Consider the following 21,038-nt stretch of genomic DNA (forward strand, 5'->3'; position numbering starts at 1 on the left):
AGCTGGCTTTGTGTGTTTGGCTGCTTTTTTTTTTTGCTCTTCAAAATTCACTGGGAAGACTGCTGAGCTTTTCTATGGAGCGTAGCAAGAGAGAGGTGATTAAGAGGGTCACCGAGTTTTTCATCCTGTACCTGCTTCACCAAAATAATTAATTATCACACTATTTTTGGAGAAGCTAAAATTAAACAGAAGCTAAATTGACTTGCAGGAAGACATTTTCTGTACAGTTCAGGGAAACCCAATCAGTAGAGTAAAATGAGTTTCTCTCTCTCTCTCTCTCTCTCTCTCTCTTCTCTCTCTCTCTCTCTCTCTCTCTCAGTCCTCACCCAGGCTGTTATTCTTGGAGCAAACCTGAGCCTCCATTACCTCTCATTAATGTCTTAATTTCTTGTTTCTTTTTAATCTGGAAAGCCATTCAGTTCCTTTGCAGATAGCATCTCTCCAGCCGGGAACGAAACCAGGCGTACCAGGAAGCTGCGAGGCCCAGCCGAGGAAAATCGAGAAATGCTAGCCAAGAACAATATTTAGTGGACGATCTTTAACTCCTGTGTGTCGTGTCGCTTATTAGGCGCAAGTGTTTCTGTTGCTGATTGTCAGATATCTGCAGGAGTGGACTGTTTTGGCAAGAGCACCACTTAAATTAGTTTTGGGCCACTTAACATGACACACACACACACCCTTCTGTTCTGTTCTGTTCTTTGTCTCTGTCCTTTTTTAGTCCTCCTTGCTCTCCTCTTTAAAGTATTTATGAATGTCTATATTAAACCCAGCGATGCTGGCTCAATTTTTCTCTCGCGTGTGAGATATCTCGGTAAAAGAAGCATTAAAAATTAAAGTCTCTCTACGGATATGTTCAGACAGGCAGCTCGCAATTTTGTTGGCATACGTGATGTTAGGAGGAAAGATTTTTTTGTAATACGACTGCCAAGAAAACACATGAAATCAGAGTTTTTCCAATCAAGTCACATTTGTTTAAGAAAACAGATACTTGGACATACGACTCGGTCAAATCGGATTTGGGTTTTTTTCTTCCTGTCATTCGTTGAGCAGCTCTTCTTGATGTTGGAAATTTGCCACTAGGAAGAAACAACAACTTGAAGGCAGGTCGGAAGAAGCGAGTAAAACTCTTTCACTTTTTATTGCCGTTTTCTGAAGTAAATATAGTTGCATTTGTGATGGAGCAATAACGTAAAATGTTAAAAAATCATTACGTAGAATATAAATCTCCACGTTGCCAACCAGCTCGAAGTGTGTTCTTATACATTAAGGACAGAATTACTGTGATTCTACATGAAAATTTTCTCCTCTTTCTTCAATATGAATCGTTTCTATGGAAACACCATATACTATTTAATAGCTATAGGTCACTATTGGAAATTGAGACACATGTTTGTTTTTTAAATCAGTGTAATTGAGGTAAATTATGATCTAACACTCCTAGCTACTTTTACTGTGATTTCTTTTACAGTGGTGTGTGTGTTTAGAACGTGACGTCACATATGGCTAGTTGGAGCTTTCTGAAAGCTCCAGAGTTCCTAACTGGTAATTATGCGTCTAGGAAAGACGTGAAGGCTCTTTTACAAGGCGGAGGTTTGTAATTACTGTAATTCCAAACGCACAGTAACTTTCGCCTTCTCCACTGTGCAGTAGTTTATTACACAGTGTCCAAACTCTTAAACACAATCTAGATGATTACCAAAGTATCAGAATCAGACAGAGATCCTTTAAGACACAGGCAGAAACAGGACCAATGCAATGTTGAAAATCTAGCCCTCTTTTGGCAGGAAGAGGTTTTATCCTGGAGGTTTTATCCTCTGCATAAACACACCAGCATCCTTCCTGTGGAAAAGCAACTGCTGCTATATTCTGAACACAAGTCAAGTGTAAACAAAACTAATATGTCTGCATCTGTTTGCCTGTCTCACTCTTTCTGTTGGTTTTCTCTCCAGGTATAGAGGACAATGTGTGTTTGCCATCAGTCCCTCGCTGTCCAGACCCTTGCACATGCTCAGACACAGTGGTGCGCTGCAGTAACCGTGGACTGCGCTCTCTGCCCAAGGGCATCCCCAAGGACACCACAGAGCTGTGAGTCTCTGTCCCTCTCCTCACTGATTGGTTTTTGTCGCACCTTTCATTTTGTCATCTTTGTTTTATTGGTTTCCAATATATATATATTTTTTTTTTCGAATTCTAACCCACAGCGTGCCTCGTAGGTATTGAGCCCCATTAGTTAGAATGAGGTGCCTCAAGCACTGCAATTTTCCTCTTTCTCCTGAGGCATTACCACGATGTCAGGTCCAAACGATGTCCAGTCCTGCTCTGGCCGTGCTCTTAGCCCTCGTAGAGACAGTGACAGAGTGCTGGGTTAGGAGACACAGGCATTTTTCGTCCCTCTTCTCCCAAGGAGTCAGAGAGCAAAACAGAAAGCTAGAGGAAAAGAAGATAGTGGCATGAGAGCGAGAGATGAGAAATGAGCATGAGAGACTTTTCCAGACAAGGTTTCACACAGATATTCATAGGATTTTTTCCTCCCATGTTGAGTCAAGTAACCAGAGAAGAAGCATCCTATTGCCTTTTATAAACAAAATCTTTCATTTATTGTGAATGAATCTATAGTGCATGCTTACAAACCTCTGACATCTGTTGCTCTTAAAGGTGAAACTGAGAGAAATAAGAAATAAGAGAAAAAAGAGAAAACCTGAACTATATCACTATATCTATATCTCTTTCTATCTTGTATCTCTCTGTCTTGCATCTCTTTGTCGTGTATCTCCCTCTGTATTGTGCCTTTCTATCTTGTATCTCTCTGTCCTATATCTCATTGTCCTGTATCTCTCTCTGTCTTGTATCTTTCTATCTTGTATCTCTCTGCCCTATATCTCTACCTTGTACCTTTCTGTCTTGTATCTCTTTGTCCTGTATTTCTCTCTCTGTCTTGTACCTTTCTATCTTGTATCTCTCTGTGCTGTAGCTCTCTGTGCGGTATCTTTGTCCTGTATCTCTCTCTGTCTTATATCACTCTGTCCTGTATTTCCCTGTCTTATATCTATGTCCTATATCTCTCTATCCTGTATCTCTCTGTCATATATCTCTCTATCATATATTTCTCTGTCCTGTATTTCCCTGTCTTATGTCTATGTCCTATATCTCTCTATCTTATATCTCTCTGTCCTGTATTTCCCTGTCTTATGTCTATGTCCTATATCTCTCTGTCCTGTATCTCTCTATCTTATATCTCTCTGTCCTGTATTTCCCTGTCTTATGTCTATGTCCTATATCTCTCTGCCCTGTATTTCTCTGTCATATCTCTCTGTTGTGCATCTCTCTGTCATATATCTCTCTGTCCTCTATCTCTCTTTCTTGTATTTCTTTGTCTTATGTCTCTCTGTCCTGTATCTCTGTATTTAAAGCTTGAACTTAGAAAAATGTCAATGCATTGGAACAGGTTTAGTCGCCTATATTGGAAACTATTCCCAGGAAAAGCTGGATGAATCTGACGGAACTTTATCTGTAGAGTCCTAGAGTGAGTGATGAGGATGTGGCTTTGTGTAAAATCATGCTCCTTTTGTATGTCTCAGGTATCTGGAAGGAAACCTGCTCACCTCAGTGCCCAAGGAGCTGAGCAATCTGAAACAGCTCCTGCTTGTGTATGTATTAAAAACCCTTTCCGTAGCCGAACGTTATGAGCGACATGAGCGTAATCAAATTTTTTGATAATGTCTTACGTAGCAGGATTTGTCATTGTTATTTCCATTTTGTGTGTGTGTGTGTGTGTGTGTTTACGTGGCCACAGAGACCTGAGTAACAACAGTATCGGCTTTCTGACGCCTTTCATCTTCAACAATATGACTCAGCTCTCCACACTGTGAGTGTACCATCTGCCACACATCGCTAACAACAAGCAAAGTGGTTTGTGTGTCAATCAGTGTGAGTGTGTGAGGACTTAAATGACTTTGTGTAATATATTCCTCGCTTTCTCTCCTTTCGCTGTCTCTGCAGCATCCTGAGTTATAATCAGATCCGCTGTGTACCGGTGCATGCGTTCGACGGACTGCGCTCACTCCGTCTGCTGTAAGTCTCTTTCTGATGGTACCTGAGGGAGGGACACACACACACACATATCCTTGAAAAGACCTTCCACTGACATAATTATTACTGTAGATAATTAATGCTATGCCTGCTTCTGATGTTACCGTCACTAACACACACACACACACACACACAAACACCCACCCCCTAGGGCCAGCCACTGCCCCACAGCAGGCCTTATTAACTCCACTTTAAGAGGTGGCTGTGAAACAGAGCAGGTTTCAGAGGTAAATTGAGTTTCTGGCCTCAGCAGGTTCTCTCCTTTATACATGGAAGAAGAGAGCAATTGTTTTTCCTTCCTTCTCCATTTTCACCTCTCATAAGCTGTGGTCTGGAGGTTATCAAAACTCATTAAAGGAATCCTCGAGTCTAACTTAACTTACACTCGATCTCTCTCCACCATGCCTGTAGTATTTCTTTCTGAATAACCTGAGTAAGATTTTTTTGTTTGTTTGTTTCTCTGTACTTCTCCTCACTTATATGAAAGGTCCAGAGGCAGTTATTGCTAGTAAATGTTTTAGATATATGACTCAATAATCATCTATCATACATTCCTTCTTCTGAAAAAAAAAAAAAGTACTGTAAAGTACTGTGATTCCTGAAAGAATGAATTATACCGATGTAGACCTCAATTTAAAAAGAATGTACAAACTTTTTCCGTAAACGTTTATTGACACCACAACAACTGCCCTCAGACATGTACAGTAAATATTTTTCCTTCATCATTTTACTCAGAGCAAGGAAGCATGATGAATTTTACGCTACACATAATGTGAATACACATTAGATTAAAAACCGCACTGGACTATTCCTTTAAACCCTGATACTCTGTTATGCTAGGCTGACAAGAAACCGCCCCTGTAGTCAAACTCGGGTCAGCTTTGTCTGCCAGCCAAGCCAGCCGTCACTCTCACTTGTTAATTTCCCAGAATGCCCTTGGGGCATCACTGGCGTGGCCTCATTGGTGCGGTGCTGTCCGGTCACAGGGTCTGATTGCTGTTAGACTGACACCAGACCCCTGTGGGTGTTTGGGTGTGTGTGTGTGTGTGTGAGGAGGAGGAGGAATTGACACAAAATACTATACATTCCAAGAATCGTCAGTGCTGACTTTGTTTCCACAGACAAAATGGCCTCAGTTAGAGCTAATTGCTGCTTGCAACATCCTCCCTTTCTTCTTCCTAGTTGCTTAAACAGCGAGACCCTCATGCACTTGTTTTCAATTTCGCCCTTTCTTCTCTTCCAGGACTCTCCACGGAAACGACCTTTCAACTATTCCAGAGGGAGCCTTCAACCACTTGACGTCTCTGTCTCATCTGTGAGTGCATGTGATCGTCATCTCTTTCTGTCCCTCCTTATTAATGACAGACTCGCAGCATCACCCGCAATCACTCACCTATTTATGATCTGTTGAGGATTGCCTTCATAACCTGGTGTGAAAGAGAGAGAGAGAGAGAGAGAGAGTGAGGCTTTTTTTTTTTTTTTTTTTAAGAGCTGCCCTGTGCTCAACTCTCAGAGCCAGGGCCCCACAGGAAATCTTTGTAAATTTTATTACAGCTAAAAGGCATCCATCAGTGAGTTCTTATGCCTCTTTTTTTTCCCCTTCTTCTTCTTCTTCCTTCTCCGGCTGCAGTTCCTGGTGCCGCTTTAAAATGAGGTTGCTTTAGTGCTGCAATGAAAAGAACTGTCACAAAAGGTTCCTCTTTGAGAATAAGGGTCCTCTGATTCATTAAAGACAGAATGGAAGGAAGTGGCGCTTTAGTACATGAAGAGGCTGCCTTTGTGTACTTAAGCAGGATGTTCAAGTGTGTGTGTGTGTGTGTGTGTGTGTGTGTGTAAAAGACTAAAGTTTCCTGCATGCTTTTATGATCAACTCCACTTTTCCGGTCTGCCTGGCAAATAGTCTCTCCTCAATGCTGATGGCACCTGTCTCATAGAGCAGGATTATATCCAAAAATAAGGGAATTTTGTGGCGATCTTTGGGATCTTTTTATGCTTGTAGGCATTATTTGGTGTAAATGGATACAAATAGAGACAGGACTAGAAGGCACAGTATTATAACTGGTAGGTCGGGGTTATGGTGGTTTTAAAAAATTTATTATTGAACTAGAACAGGTACAATTCTTAGAAAATGTCACAGATAGAACGATGTGTAAGTGTAATAACTCTATGTGTGTGTGTGTGTGTGTGTGTGTGTGTGTTTCTCAGGGCTCTGGGAGCAAACCCACTCTATTGTGACTGTGAGCTTCGCTGGCTGTCTCAGTGGGTTAAAGCCGGTTTTAAGGAGCCTGGCATTGCTCGCTGTACTGGACCGCCTGACATGGCTGACCGTCTGCTTCTGACCACGCCTCTCAATCGCTTCCTGTGCAATGGTGAACTTCTCTTCCATTTGTTCTAATTCTTCATTCAGTGTATGTCCTCCTCTGCTTATCTAACAGCCAAAATCACCCAAGTGCTCCCATGTTTTCGACCTCCAGCCCAGTTTGAAGCATTGAGGGATTAGGCAAGTGATTTGAGATTAAGCAAAAGATTAAAGGGATTTTTATATATTTGGTTGGCTCAAGATTTTATTGACGCCCCAGTTTTTGCGATCCAGGTTTTGCGTCCACTTTTTAATGTCCCCTTCTATCCTTTAGTGACTGGAGCGCATCATCACTGTGCGTTTATATTATTAATCATGGCATGACAAGAGCACACTTTTCAAATTTTATGATTTTCAACCTGATTTTTCTTTACACAGTGTAAAAGAAGTCATTGGGCTTATGCTGATATGCTGATATATTAAATATTTGCACCAATTAATTATATGGGAAAAAGTTGCATTTGCAGAATATCAGATTGGTGCAAAATAACTTGCAGCATGATGGCATTTTTGTCTTGTTTTGACTTCATCTGACATATGAGGTGCCAAAACTTTTTATAGCTACACCCTTGACTCTTCTCGCTTTTCCTCCCTCTCTCTCTCTCTCTCTCTCTCTCTCTCTCTCTCAACAGGTCCTGTTGATCTGAATATGATGTCCAAGTGCGCCCCCTGTCTGGCGAACCCATGCCAGAACAATGGCACATGCGTTAGTGATGTCACAGGCTCCTATCACTGCACCTGTCCTTTTGGCTACAAGGTGAAATATTGTTTTGTCCTGACACACACACACACACACACAATGCAAATACCTACGCAATTCATTCCTACCCAGGCATACACCCCCTTCCTGAGTTTATTGTACATCGCCTATTTGAGTTATGCATATCATTACAAGAGCGCACGAAACCAAGCTTGTATCATCAATCTTCTTGAGCTTGCTCGATATATTGGAATCTCCTCTGCTCATGCATGCACAATGCTCAGCGAGTGATCAATGGGGAAGCGCAAAGGCGTCCAGGACTGCAGATTTAGAGTCCTAGTCAGGATATGCTTACAGCTATATTACGCATCATGCTGTTCGGTGTGATTATGAATATTGTGACAGATGACAAGTGAGTCATGAAACTGATGAAGTGTGAGATGAGGTTTAGGATAAAGACCAAACAGCAGAGAGAATATAATAACTGTTGCACCTAATCTGCTGCAGAGTTGCATGATAACGTCTGCTTAATATTTACTTAAACGATCAATAATGACAAACTGACAGGATTTATAACAAATATTCGGGATGTTTTCCACATTATTCTGTATAAACCGATGCGTCTAAATATGGCTGGATCTGTTCATCAAAATAAGAGCAAGTTTGTTGGGCTTGAATTTTAATTAGATACGACACTAAGCTTACTTTAACTAAATGAGGACGCAGCACCTCACAGCTCCAGGGTCTCAGGTTCGATCTTGAGCTTAGGTTACTGTCTGTCTGGAGTGTCTCTGAAGAGTCATAAATGTTTTTCCTTTGTCTCTGTAGAGTCTCCCATGTTCTTCCTGTGTCTCTGTGGAGTCTCATATGTTTTTCCTGTCTCTCTGTGTAGTCTCATATGTTCTTCCTGTGTCTCTGTGGAGTCTCATATGTTTTTCCTGTCTCTCTGTGTAGTCTCATATGTTCTTCCTGTGTCTCTGTGAAGTCTCATATTTTTTTCCTGTCTCTCTGTGTAGTCTCGTATGTTCTTCCTGTCTCTCTGTGTAGTCTCGTATGTTCTTCCTGTGTCTCTGTGTAGTCTCATATGTTCTTCCTGTGTCTCTGTGTAGTCTCATATGTTCTTCCTGTGTCTCTGTGGAGTCTCATATGTTTTTCCTGTCTCTCTGTGTAGTCTCATATGTTCTTCCTGTGTCTCTGTGTAGTCTCATATGTTCTTCCTGTGTCTCTGTGAAGTCTCATATTTTTTTCCTGTCTCTCTGTGTAGTCTCGTATGTTCTTCCTGTGTCTCTGTGTAGTCTCATATGTTCTTCCTGTGTCTCTGTGAAGTCTCATATTTTTTTCCTGTCTCTCTGTGTAGTCTCGTATGTTCTTCCTGTGTCTCTGTGTAGTCTCATATGTTCTTCCTGTGTCTCTGTGAAGTCTCATATTTTTTTCCTGTCTCTCTGTGTAGTCTCGTATGTTCTTCCTGTGTCTCTGTGGAGTCTCATATGTTTTTCCTGTCTCTCTGTGTAGACTCATATGTTCTTCCAGTGTCTCTGAAGAGGCATAAATGTTTTTCCTTTGTCTCTGTAGAGTCTCCCACGTTCTTCCTTTGTCTCTGTAGGGTCTCCCATGTTCTTCCTTTGTCTCTGTAGGGTCTCCCATGTTCTTCCTGTGTCTCTGTGGAGTCTCATATGTTCCTCCTTTGTCTCTGTAGAGTCTTCCGTGTTCTTCCTGGGTTTGTCTGGAGTCTCTCATGTTGTTCCTGTGTCTCTGTAGAATCTCCCATTTCCCCCCTGTGTCTCTGTAGAGTCTCCCATGTTTCTCCTGTGCCTGTGTAGAGTCTCCCATGTTCTTCCTGTGTCTCTGTAGAGTCTCCCATGTTTCTCCTGTGCCTGTGTAGAGTCTCCCATGTTCTTCCTGTGTCTCTAGAGAGTCTCCCATGTTCCTCCTGTGTCTCTAGAGCGTCTCCCCTGTTCTTCCTGGGTCTATGTGGAGTCTCCCATGTTCCTCCTGTGTCTCAGTGGAGTCTTTCATGTTCCTCCTGTGTCTCATTCGAGTCTTTCGTGTTCCACCTGTATCTCTGTGGAGTCTCCCATGTTCTTCCTGTGTCTCTGTGGAGTCTCCCATGTTCTTCCCAGGATTGTGAGGGTATCCTCAGGGTTCTCTGGTTTCCTCCCACCTCCCAAAAATATCCAGATAGATGCACTGGCTACAATACATTGATATTAGGTATGAAAGTGTATATGTAGGTTGCCCTGCAGTGGACTGGCGTACCATCTCTGCTGTATTCCCAGCTTATGTCCAGTTTTTCCCATATTCACTGTGTCCCTGACCAGGATAAAGCTGCCCTGAAGATGAATGAATTAATGAACGAGGAAGCCAAGAACTGTGATCACAATTAAAAGACAATTAGTCGGGCAGTATTGTATTGGACAGTGTGTGTGTGTGTGTTTGTGTGGTGTCTTTTGATTGGTTATGGGATTCCTGTCATTGTCTGTCTGCAGTTGAACAGATAGAGTTTCACCCCTCGACCTCTACAACACAAAAAAACAATGGCTTCTCTTTTAATTAAAATCCCTGCACCCAAGGTTAAAACAGGTGTGTGTGTGTGTGTGTTTCAGGCTCTCTTCCATTTTGACAGCCTTCTTTTCCCTTCACCTTCTCTGCTTTCTCAGTTTCTCTACATTGATTTAAACACAGGAAGCGAATCAAACGCAAGCAGTCTAGAGGTGACAAGTAAGAAAATGTCCGAACACAGTAGCCGTGAGTGGTAAAGAGGAAATCAGCAAAACATAAGAGGGTTTTTTTTTTTTTTGCCTGAAATTGGAACTAGGCAGCAGCAGTGGAGTGCTAAATGGATCTGAACACATTATTCTGCCCTTTTTTTTTTTTTTGTTCTGTTTGGGCCAGGATGTGGGAAGGAGAAACCCAAACCAGACATTTGTACTGACAGTGTAAGAGCTTCTGTTACACCCATTTCAGAAGAGTCTAACACAATAAAGCATGTTCCAGCTGCTAATAATTCCTCCAGAGAAATGTAAAATGTATTGTATTTGCTGCCAGTTTAGTCTTACTGTCTCTTTCTGACCTCTGGGTCTGAGTGTACGAGCATGTGAGGAAAGTGTGTGTAAAGTTTTTAAAGTCTCAGAACTACTGATTTTTACCTGTAGTTCTGCCAAAAGACACACATCACGTCATTGCTTACACGGCTCATTGCTTTCACAAAACTAAGCTGGGTTTTGTGCTGTAGTTTCTAATCAGGACTTCGTCTACACCTTACATTCGATCATTTTTCTCCTCTTTCACCAGTACACTGACTTTTCAAAAACAGTCATTTTTAATCAGTATGTACATATATATATATATATATAAATGTATTATTTTATGGCTGATATAAAATGAGACAGGACATGTTGGCTTTTAGTGTTTTTACCTTACACCGAATAGCAAACATCTCCGAGAGCAGGAATGGGTTTGATATCAGCATAGATAGAAACATTTTGGGTTTTTCAAACTTTACTATGAATATATTGCTTCTAGTAGGCTAGATAACAACAGAAAAAATCGTGAAAAACAAATTCCTAAAGCTCTGAGTGTCTACTTTCATATATGGCATTAATCACCACTGTGGAGTCTGTCATGACAAAGACATTAAAACATGGGCACAACAAAACAGGCCAAAAAAAATCAATTTTTTGGCCTCTGGGAGCAAAAAAGAGCAAAAAAAGTTTAAATCTTCATAATATTTGAAGCTTGTCTTAAATCTTTCTCTGGTTAGCCGGCGGATTGAAGAAGCATTTATTGTACAATGCAATACTTAAAGAGATTTTTATCAGGTATATTAAAGACATAAATCTTATTTTGAGTCATATCGCTGTTTGTCTTTTTGTGCTATTTAAGGGCCGGAACTGTGAGATCCCCATGAACGCCTGCCTGAGTCAACCCTGCATCAACGGGGGCACGTGTCACCTCTCACCCGGTCAGGATGGTCACTACAGGTACACACTGCACTCTCACCTCGGTGTCGTTTTACTGCTCGGATGTCATCTCCAATTTGTGAATGGATATGTGTGTAAACTCAACACTGACAGCGTTACTACTAAAGTTTCAACTCTATTTGCCAGGTGTGCTTTAAAAACCAAGAGCCAGACAGATTTTTAATGTCCCAGTAAATGTCCTGACTTTGGACACTCTCAGCCTCCTTAAACACCTCGTAACATTTTAAATGCACGTAGCTTTGCCCTTTCCATCCGATTACAGGGAGGCCTCGGCTTCTGCGTCCAGGCAGGCAACAAATAAACCCCGCGTCAGGTTCCACTTGACATTACAAAAAAAACAGCAGTGAAACGGCTGCGGTGAACCATTTGGATGGAGTGGGGTCAGGGTGCGTGTTTGTGGCGTGGGTGGATGTCAGTGCCGGGGGAGTGAGTATGATATATCGGCTCCAGCCTAGACGCTGCCCTTTGAGCTCGAGCCGTCTCCGAAATCTGGAAGTCTGAGTGGCGTGCTGTGGGGAGGGTTTCGGGGTGGAGGTGCCTGGGTGGCACCAGGGAGCATATGAGCTGGTTACTGGGTGAGATAAGTGTTGCTGGTCTTTCGTGGCAAGTCTCCATGGAGACAAAGCTTTATCAAACACTGCGCTTCCTCCCAAGCCTCAGTCACCAATGGTGCCAAGCCACAACATACAGTAGGATTTAAAAGGAAACAGTAAAGTACCCTTGAACGTGTCGTTTCAAACCATTAAAAGCAATCTGTGTAGAATAATAAATTGTTAAAAGTGTTTTAATGCCTATGATCGAAAGGAAAAAAGAAGCCAGGCTCTACAAATATACATTTATAAGCAAATCAGTAATGTCACCATATCCTCCATCATTCCATAAAGCTGATCTCATGCATTACAGGGAAACATGAACTCCACTGTAGTATCTGAATCTCTGTACGTATCTCAAAACCTCTGCACTGTTTTATTCTCAGCAGTTCGTTAAAAAGCCAAAATATGCTTCTCGCTGCATGAGCCAAAAGTCTATTTCCAAATCAATTTAAAAATGCATTCCTCTGATACTTTGCATAATGGACAATATGACATGAATTTTAGACTAAAGTATCAAGGCATCAGGTGAGATTTTAGATGTAAACTATATGTTGAATTAAAAAAAATTCTGTAGTTTCATGTTTTATTAAAGGAATATTAATTATTTTTTATAGTCAGAAAGACGTGACCTTGTTTCTGTCACCATTAGAAAAATGTATTAAAATTATATTAATTAATCATTTAATATTTTTCTGTAAAAAGCTTTAAAATAATGGTATGTTAGTTAACTGTAGAAATGAAAAGAAAGGGGATAAGTCTGTGAATGTTTTAGCCCTCGGAAATAACCGTATTAGAACACATTTATCTTTCAAACTGCAATTAATACAAGAGTTAGTTCACATTATTTACATTAACGCTGAACTCTCAGCATCAGGAAGGGCATCCGGCGTAAAACCTGTGCCAAATTGAAACGTGTGGTCCAAATGATCCGCTGTGGTGACCCCAAACAGGGAGCAGCCGAAAGAACAACAACAACAACAACATTTACATTAATGCTGAAGTTTATGAGATGTCCATCTTAACTAATGTTGGAAATAAAGTTAGCTAAAAAGTGTTAGTAAATCCTCATCATTACTGACAGCTACAGCAATCATAGGTTTTAGCAGTTAAGAGTCTGATTAGCTCCACGTTAGAGGATCATCTGAGTGCTTCGGTATCACTAAGGTTAAAGTGTTAACGTGATAAAATGTATAAATTGTGTATACAAGTTTCTCTAACACTACCACCAGAGATAACAGCAGCCTCACTCTGTTTCCATCTCACTCCAGCTGTGTGTGTCTGCCTGGTTTCGAGGGCGATCGGTGTGAGGTGAACCCAGATGACTGTGAAGACAACGACTGCGAGAATAACTCCACCTGCGTGGACGGCATCAACAACTACACCTGCGTCTGCTCCTCCAACTACAGAGGTACTGTTGAAACCCGCTTCAGTGCAGCAACACGGTGATGGCTTACAGTTATTAGAGCCAGCACACACACACACACACACACACAGAGAGGGTTTAGCAATAAGACACCAGGTGCTACTCAGCTGAGCTCAGATCCCATTCAGTGGGATTACATTGTTTGAGGAGTGTATTTCCTCCCGGAGTTATTGCTTTGTTTGCTGTTTTTTGTTACACGGCTACAGGGCAATTCTTGTTTATTCATTGGCACCTTATACACTTAAGATAGCTTTGAATTAATACAAAAAACTATAAGAGGGTAATGTGTGAAGGAAAAGCAGGAGTGCGACAGGCGTCCTGACTCAGCAGTGTTAGAGTAAAGGCTGTTGCTTGCGTACTGCAGGACTGAGAGGAGTAAGAGGAGAGATGCAGCTGTTTTCAGCAAGCCCTGTTATTACTCACAGGAAGTCTAATTGTATCCTCCTCTGGGAGCATGTGTGTGTGTGTGTGTGTGTTTGCCCACTGTGGTACCAGCTCTGGACTGAAAGCCGAAACTGTAGGCTTTGCCCTACACACAGCTGCTGTATAAAGCCGAGCGGTTGACGAGAAGGGAAGCCCCAAAGCAGGTCCACAATTAGAACTCCTGTAAACAGTTTTCCTCTTCCTCAATCACACTCCTGTGTAAAGTGCACTCGATTTTGTACTCAGACGCACTCCAGGGTTGGGTTTTTTTTTTCACAGGAATCTAACGTTTCAGGTGCTATTTGAAGGGTGCGTTTTTGTTTAGCCTTGCTGTGATTCATTTATGCAGGTGAGCAGACAGAAATTCATACTCGGGTGCGAAGCAGGGGTGTCAGAGTGAATTCGAATGCGAGTCAATTGCAGTGAGAGAATGAGCTCAAGCCAGTATCAACCCAACTGCACCACATGAACCAAACATGCTGTGTGTATTAGGTTGTGTGCAGTGTTTTTGTTTGTAACCTGAGGCATGAGGTGCAAAGTGAGCCAATGGACAGAGCTGTAATACTGCAGATAGAGACAAAGAAGAGAAACACTGGATGCAATAAAATGTTATAGAACTATATAAGTAGTTATTTATATAGGTATTGAATATCTCTGGTGGTAGGGCTGTCACTGAACGAATATAAAATGTCATGCAATTTGTTTTGAATGTATTCAAATATATAGCCGCCGACCCACCCCGCCCACCCCCTCAAAAAAGTCTTCCGCAACCCAAAAATTCTTTTGAGCATTTTATTAACTGCTCCACTCGTCTGTGCCTCTGTCCGACTTTCTGCTGCCTCGTTGTGGGGGTAAGTCAATAGGTGACCCTGAAGATTTGTTGAAGTGGAGGTCAACAAAGTCAACAAACAGCTTTATCATTGACTGTAACTTTGTCTATCTACAGTGTAGAACCCAAAATACTGACACACGCTGCTTTTTAGATGATTTGGGGCTGTAATTGTCTGCTCAAGGCAGCTCCGCTGCTTGCTGTTAGCTTCCATTTTCGTATCATTAGCTTAATATACTGATGGGTCAAAAGGGCATTCAAAACTGTTAGAGTGCCCCCTGCTGGATCAGATGCTAAACAGCATGTCTGTTGCGCTTAGTCTGCACAAATTATAGATTGATTAAGAATTTTTCATGTCATGTTTTAATGTACATTTGATTATTGTTAAAAAAATTGACAGCTCTACCTGGTGGATCCTGCGCTCTCCTGGGCCAGGAACTAATCCAGCCACTGAGGGGTTAACCCTTAGTGCCGGTCCCAAACTGAGATAAAATGTGAGGGTTGCATCAGGAAGGGCGTCCAGCATAAAACCTGTCCCAAAACAAAATATGTGAATTGGATGATCCTCTGTGGTGACCACAGACAGGTAGCAGCTAAAAGACAACACCATTTATAGAATTATAGAAATTAAAGTAAAGCACCACTTTACTAAATTGCCAAAGGTTTGTTTTGAGTTCACAAAAAGTTATATGAGTATGTTCTCATCCCTGTAAGTCGCTCACTATAATTATGTGGCACCAAACCAAGCCTGAATTTTCAGACACAACAAACAAACAAATAAATAAAGAGAAGCCTTTATTTGCCACATGTACATTACATCACAGTGAACTTCTTTTATTCACATATTCCAGTTTAGGAAGTTGGGGTCAGAGTGCAGGGTCAACTATTATACAGCCCCACTGGGTCAGAGAGGGTTAAGCGTCTTGCCCAAGGGCAGTTTTGACAATGCTGGGGATTGATTCTCCACACTTTTGATTAACAACCGGAGACTTAACCGTTTGCACCACCATTATCCTCGGTGTAAAGACATCTACTAACACTTGAATCCAAAATCTGATGATTTGTCATCAAATACATTAACGACCCAGAGAGCTGGAGTAAGGGATCATCTGTAGTGTTGCTATTCAGAAGGAAGAATGGTGCAGGAAAATATCAAACCATAGAGACAATGTCCTTTTCTGTTTAATAAAACATAATTTCTGTCCACTGCGTCTGTAGTGTATAGCCAATAAGCATGGACAACTTCAACTTGTTTCCCTATGCTGGAAAAAAAACAGAAAGCCAGACCTCATTATAGTACTTAGAACTATTTATAATACACTAATGTCTAGGGACATGTCTTGAATTTCATTGATTTTCCAAAGATTTTAAATATTCAGCTGTATTAACTGAAATGAAGCTAAGCTGTAACGTTAAGGAGTCATACCAGAGCTGTTATATAGCTGTTATAGTTTAAGGCGATTTTCCAAAAGTCAGTATTTACTGTTTTCCTGAAGGATTGAAGGAACATTAGGCAGAAAATGAGCTACCTATGAGCTACATTGATTCTGTAGGTAGTTCCAGCTGAAAGCATAAATGATACAGATTTCATATAATAGTATTATTATTAATACGTTTACAAATACTAGGCTACGAATATGAAGCTAAAATTAAGCTGGAGTTTAATATTCTATCATAATATGCCTACACAAAAATGTTTTTTCTTCACAGAAGATCCTGACGTCTATGCGAGTGTTTCATAATAAGTTCCTGGCAAATGTGCAGTCCCATAAATGTGCATCATTTTGGACAAATTTGAACCAATTGTACGGTTTTCAAGTGTGTTGTAATGTGTATGATGATAACAATACAGTATTTTGGTTCCATCCTTCAACCCGTTCCCTGATCTCGTTTCTGCAGCTCTGGTTTTGTGTTGCTTCTGTTTAGTTTAGCACTATAGTGATCTCTCCACATCCTATTGGATCTTAAATGCCCTTCAGTTTAACCATGTAGATTTGATTAAAAAGCCACAGCCGCAGCCGTTTGCCAGGCTGCGGGCGCAGATGCTGAGCTGGGTAGAGGAAACAGCGGGCCACAGAGGGCTGCACATGTTTAACTGCATCTCCACTCAACATCCAGTCAAAGCCCCAGAGTCTGGTGGGAGGGGTGGGGGGTGGGGGTGAGGAAGCGGGCCTGGCGAGCTCATCCAGAGCCTGGGAGGCTACATCTGTTTCCATGTGTGTGCTACATTTGTATTTCTTCACTATAAAACAGTAAGACCCTCAAGTAGATGGTAGAAGAACAGAGGGCTTAGTGTGTGAGAGAGTGTGTGTAAGAGAGAGAGAGAGAGAGAGAAAGAGGGGATGTCCAGCAGCAGGTGAAAGGATAAAAAAGTCACACTGAAGCTTCTAGAAGGAATGATTTAGAGCTCTCAGAAGGGTTTTGGAGCATTGTAGCTTTGCCAGTGCACACACACATACACACACACACACTTTAGACTGACATTGGGCAAAGATGTAAAAAAATGTCAGTAGACCTCCAGGGAGTCATCAAACACAAGGATGACCCATTCTCCATGCAACTGCTAGCTAATTTTTTACTACTGCGGTTTGAGCTGTTTAGCATGTGATACAGCTGTGACAGCTGCACAGGCAGGTGTTGCAGAGGTTATATCTGTCTGCGTATGTGTCTATGTGTATTAGGAGACCTGTGTGAAGAGGTGGTGGACCCCTGCCTGCCTGGGTTTGACCCCTGCCAGCATGACTCCAAGTGTGTGCCTCTCAGTAAGGGCTACAGGTATGTGTGTCATCTTCAGGGCTGAAAGGTCAGGATTCAGAGGGACTGAGCTTTGTTTTAGAATTCTGAAAGCAGATGATATGCATGACATGGATTGGAGCTCGTTCAGTACATGTGGTGTGTATGTGTGTTGTAGGTGTGAGTGTTTGCCAGGCTATGTGGGGCAGCACTGTGAGCAGGACTACAATGACTGTCTGGAGAACAAGTGTCAGCATGGGGCTGAGTGTGTGGATGCCATCAACGGCTACACGTGTGTCTGCAAGGATGGTTTCAGGTAAGACACATAGTACCTGTTTACACATGCACATGGACACCTAGACTGGATTATAAGTCAAATTGCGTATTAATGGATTTCCAGTAACCACTGGTTTATGCTGGTTCAGTTCACAGTTGATTCAGACTTTATTCCAGGAACAGTAAGCAGGGAAAACACCTCTAAAAACACATCTATCTATATATCTGTATCTATATGATATCCTTCTAGCTGTCTCTCTGCCTATCTATCTGCTTATCTATCTATCTATCTATCTATCTATCTATCTATCTATCTATCTATCTATCTATCTATCTATCTATCTATCTATCTATCTATCTATTTCAGTGTAAATGTGTGTGTGGAGCTCATTCAGGGTGTATTTCCACCTCTGGTCCTGCCTTCCTGGAATAAGTTCTGAATCCAAAATAATCCTGACCAGGATAAAGTGGTTACAGAAGATGAATGAATGAATGAACACATGTTACAGATTTATTTACAAAATCTAATTATAGAAATGTGCGAAAATAAAGTACACTATAAAAGACATGCATTTATTTAGATCTCTTTTTCCACATTACAGCACCACAAGGCCCAGAACCTTTTAGAAGCATGTTTAGGTGCTTAAAACGAGAACACAGGATCTTAAACTGGGGGGGGGGGGATTCTTCAGATAAGCAAATATTATGAAAGTTCAAAAGTTCTGACAGCCCTGACACACAGCCGTATGTTGAAGTACATATGCACTCACACTCACACACGCTCAAACACACACACACACAAACACACACACACACACACAAACACACCCCAGGCTCCTGAGCTACAGATGGTGCTTTATTATATGGCACAAGGCTGTCTCATCCGAGCCGAACGGCAGATGAATCTCCATGTGGCTAATTATAGTGCTATAAGTGTGGGACTGCCTTGTGGATCTGAGTGAGCGTGCATGCGTGTGTGTGTGTGTGTGTGTGTGTATGTGTGTTGGTATTTGTGTGTGCTAAACATGTGTGTGTGTTGGGTGCTATCAGTGCCAGCGAGCAGCAGGATGGCACAACTCATCAGTTTCTGAAAGTCCCTGTGTCTCTTGTGCACATTGTTACTGCAGCAGCCAGATGAACAATAGCTCTTTCACTGCAGTGGCTGGTAATTAAGTGTTAGCGGCTTGTGCTCTACATTAATTCGGCTTACCACCCACACTGGCACTGTATCAATATTATAACATGATTTTCATCTTAGTAACAAGAACGTCTGGTTAATCTATGTAAGAGATTAGTAGCACTGCTCAGCTTGCCGACCATCCGATCAGCAGCTTCGTTCAAGCCTGAATGTTTATATGTATTTGCTTTTCTTTTCTCCTTCCATGTTTAGCGGGCTGTTCTGTGAAAACCCTCCTCCCATGATCCTGCTCCAGAAGACGAGTCCATGCGATCAGTCGGACTGCCAGAACGGAGCTCAGTGTCTTCTGATTGAGGGTGAACCTGTGTGTCGCTGTCTGCCCGGCTTCTTCGGAAACAAGTGCCAGAAGATGCTTACAGCCCACTTCCTCGGGAAAGACACGTACATAGAGCTACCCGGCTCTACTATCCGTCCTTCCACTCATATATCCCTGCAGGTACGGCCCACATCACTAAAGCACTTATTCAAAACAGATATCAGGGCAGCTTGTTTATATTTTTTTCCTGTCCACCAACCCTGCTCCTGTATATCTAATCTAATCTTCATAAAGCAGGTGTGTTAGATTAGATATGCAGGCCAGTAAATATTCAGAAGCAGCTACAGGCAGTCAGCCGATCCTTCCCAATAACCAGATTCCGGTTTTGTCTACAGATTTCCACGGCACATTCAAACAAAAGAAACTTGTAAGATTACTCTCAGCATTTTGCAGACACTCTTACCCAGAGAGATGTACATTTATCTCATTTACACAGCAGTTGAGGTTTAAGAGTCTTGCTCAAGGGCCCAGCAGTGGCAGCTTGGCAGTGCGGCAATATAAACTCAAAACCTTTCGATCAGTAATCCAACATCTTAACCACTGAGCTACCACTGCCAACATACTTTCCACTAATTCGAGAGAAACTGGAAGAGTCACAGTGATGACAATAATCATCGTGTCAGTGTGTAATGATGTCACCGTTAAGGGCAAAACGACTGAAAGGGGTTATTTGTTCAATGGGCGATTTGCGCAACCAGATTATATCAGCCGCGTCAAAGTAGTGGAAGAAAAAGGCTTGTTGATGGAGAGTTTTTAAATTTCATTACCAATGATGATAACAATCTAGACTATTTTTACCCATAATGTGTTGTTGTTTTGTTGTTGATTTCAATCCAATGGCGAAAAGATAAAATTAGCATAGCACACAAAAACTATTAGAGTATCTTATACTTGAACTGGTGGCCAATTAAAAAGCACAAATCCTCTTCCTTTCCTTTTTGAGGATGTATCAGAATCATAGCAAGGCATGGCTGGATCATAGCCTACTGTCCATTGTCTCTGCCATTAGCAAATTAACGTAAACCTTTCCGCATAAACATTTCTGCAAACTAAACTAGCTAGTTATCTGATACTCTTGTGGGATGCCTTCGTTGTCATACGTCTTCAAATTAACCGGGTAAATCTGAAGCATTAGTTTTTGCCCAAGTCTGAACACAAATCTAGAATTTGCTCTAGTGCCATTTACAGCTCACAAGGTTTGAGTTACTGAAAGAAAATGTTTTCCTGCAGGCTGCATAGTTTAGTTACAAAGTCTTAACCAAATCTGTTTCAAGTCCCTGGTGGCTTGGAAGTGATTTGAGAGTTGAATTAGGTGTTTGAACTTTCCAGTGTTTGGAACTGATTGCTGTAGACATGATGAAACAGTTTGTTGATGGAGTTTTCAAATTTCACTTATGATAAAACCTCTACACTATTTTTAGCTAAAAATTTGTTGTTGTTATTGATTTCATCCATTAGTAAAAAAAAAAAAAGGCTTTTAGGACAAAAAGAACCTGAACTGGTGGCCAATGAAAAAGCACAGTCCCTCTTCCTTTTCTTTGACTATCAACAGCTAAAGAATGCAACTATTAAGTTTGATCAGTGTATCACAATGTCTCGTTGATGGCGTGGTAAGAATGATGTGAGGCCGCCTATTACACACACTCATGTATCTGTATTCATGAGATAACACTAAAATTCTGGTTCTCCTGTATATCCTTTTTGTTCAATCGTACTTCGATTGGACAATGTGTGATACTCTTTCGACTTTCAGTTTCTCCACTAAAGGCATTTTAAGGAACAATCCACCTCGTTCACATTTATTGAACCTGCAGCTGTTTTCCATGCGCCTTCTCGGACACTGCTGATGACGTGTCACAAATATGTCAGTGAAGTGGCTTAAATAATATCAACCCAAAGGCAGGGCAGATCCAGCTTTCATTGTGTGTAATTTTCTGAGACGAAAGTCACTGATAAGCTGTGTAAGATAAGATGTCTGCTAAGCTACAGTCTGGGCTGGAAAGAAATCAGCCCCAGCCTCACTTCTTCATAATATTCTCTATACAGCTTACAGTTGTGGTATGGTGCTTGTTTTGAACCGAAATCCAAAATAATACCATCTTGAGACGTTTGTTAAAAG

The 21,038-nt window shown here is 41.5% G+C and overlaps 1 protein-coding gene across 1 annotated transcript in view; it reads left to right on the forward strand.

Moving 5' to 3' along the window:
• slit3 (slit homolog 3 (Drosophila)) overlaps positions 1 to 21,038 on the forward strand; it is a 167,175-nt gene that overhangs the window by 132,224 nt on the left and 13,913 nt on the right. The window contains exons 20-31 of the mRNA XM_058396991.1: positions 1,950 to 2,085; positions 3,579 to 3,647; positions 3,794 to 3,865; positions 4,000 to 4,071; positions 5,333 to 5,404; positions 6,295 to 6,458; positions 7,081 to 7,205; positions 11,031 to 11,128; positions 12,990 to 13,129; positions 17,078 to 17,171; positions 17,308 to 17,445; positions 18,796 to 19,039. Coding sequence (XP_058252974.1) covers positions 1,950 to 2,085; positions 3,579 to 3,647; positions 3,794 to 3,865; positions 4,000 to 4,071; positions 5,333 to 5,404; positions 6,295 to 6,458; positions 7,081 to 7,205; positions 11,031 to 11,128; positions 12,990 to 13,129; positions 17,078 to 17,171; positions 17,308 to 17,445; positions 18,796 to 19,039 — 1,424 coding nt within the window. The remainder of the gene's footprint in view (positions 1 to 1,949; positions 2,086 to 3,578; positions 3,648 to 3,793; positions 3,866 to 3,999; positions 4,072 to 5,332; positions 5,405 to 6,294; positions 6,459 to 7,080; positions 7,206 to 11,030; positions 11,129 to 12,989; positions 13,130 to 17,077; positions 17,172 to 17,307; positions 17,446 to 18,795; positions 19,040 to 21,038) is intronic.

The sequence above is a fragment of the Hemibagrus wyckioides genome, linkage group LG08 (genome assembly GCF_019097595.1).
Source record: "Hemibagrus wyckioides isolate EC202008001 linkage group LG08, SWU_Hwy_1.0, whole genome shotgun sequence".
Lineage (NCBI taxonomy): Eukaryota > Metazoa > Chordata > Actinopteri > Siluriformes > Bagridae > Hemibagrus > Hemibagrus wyckioides.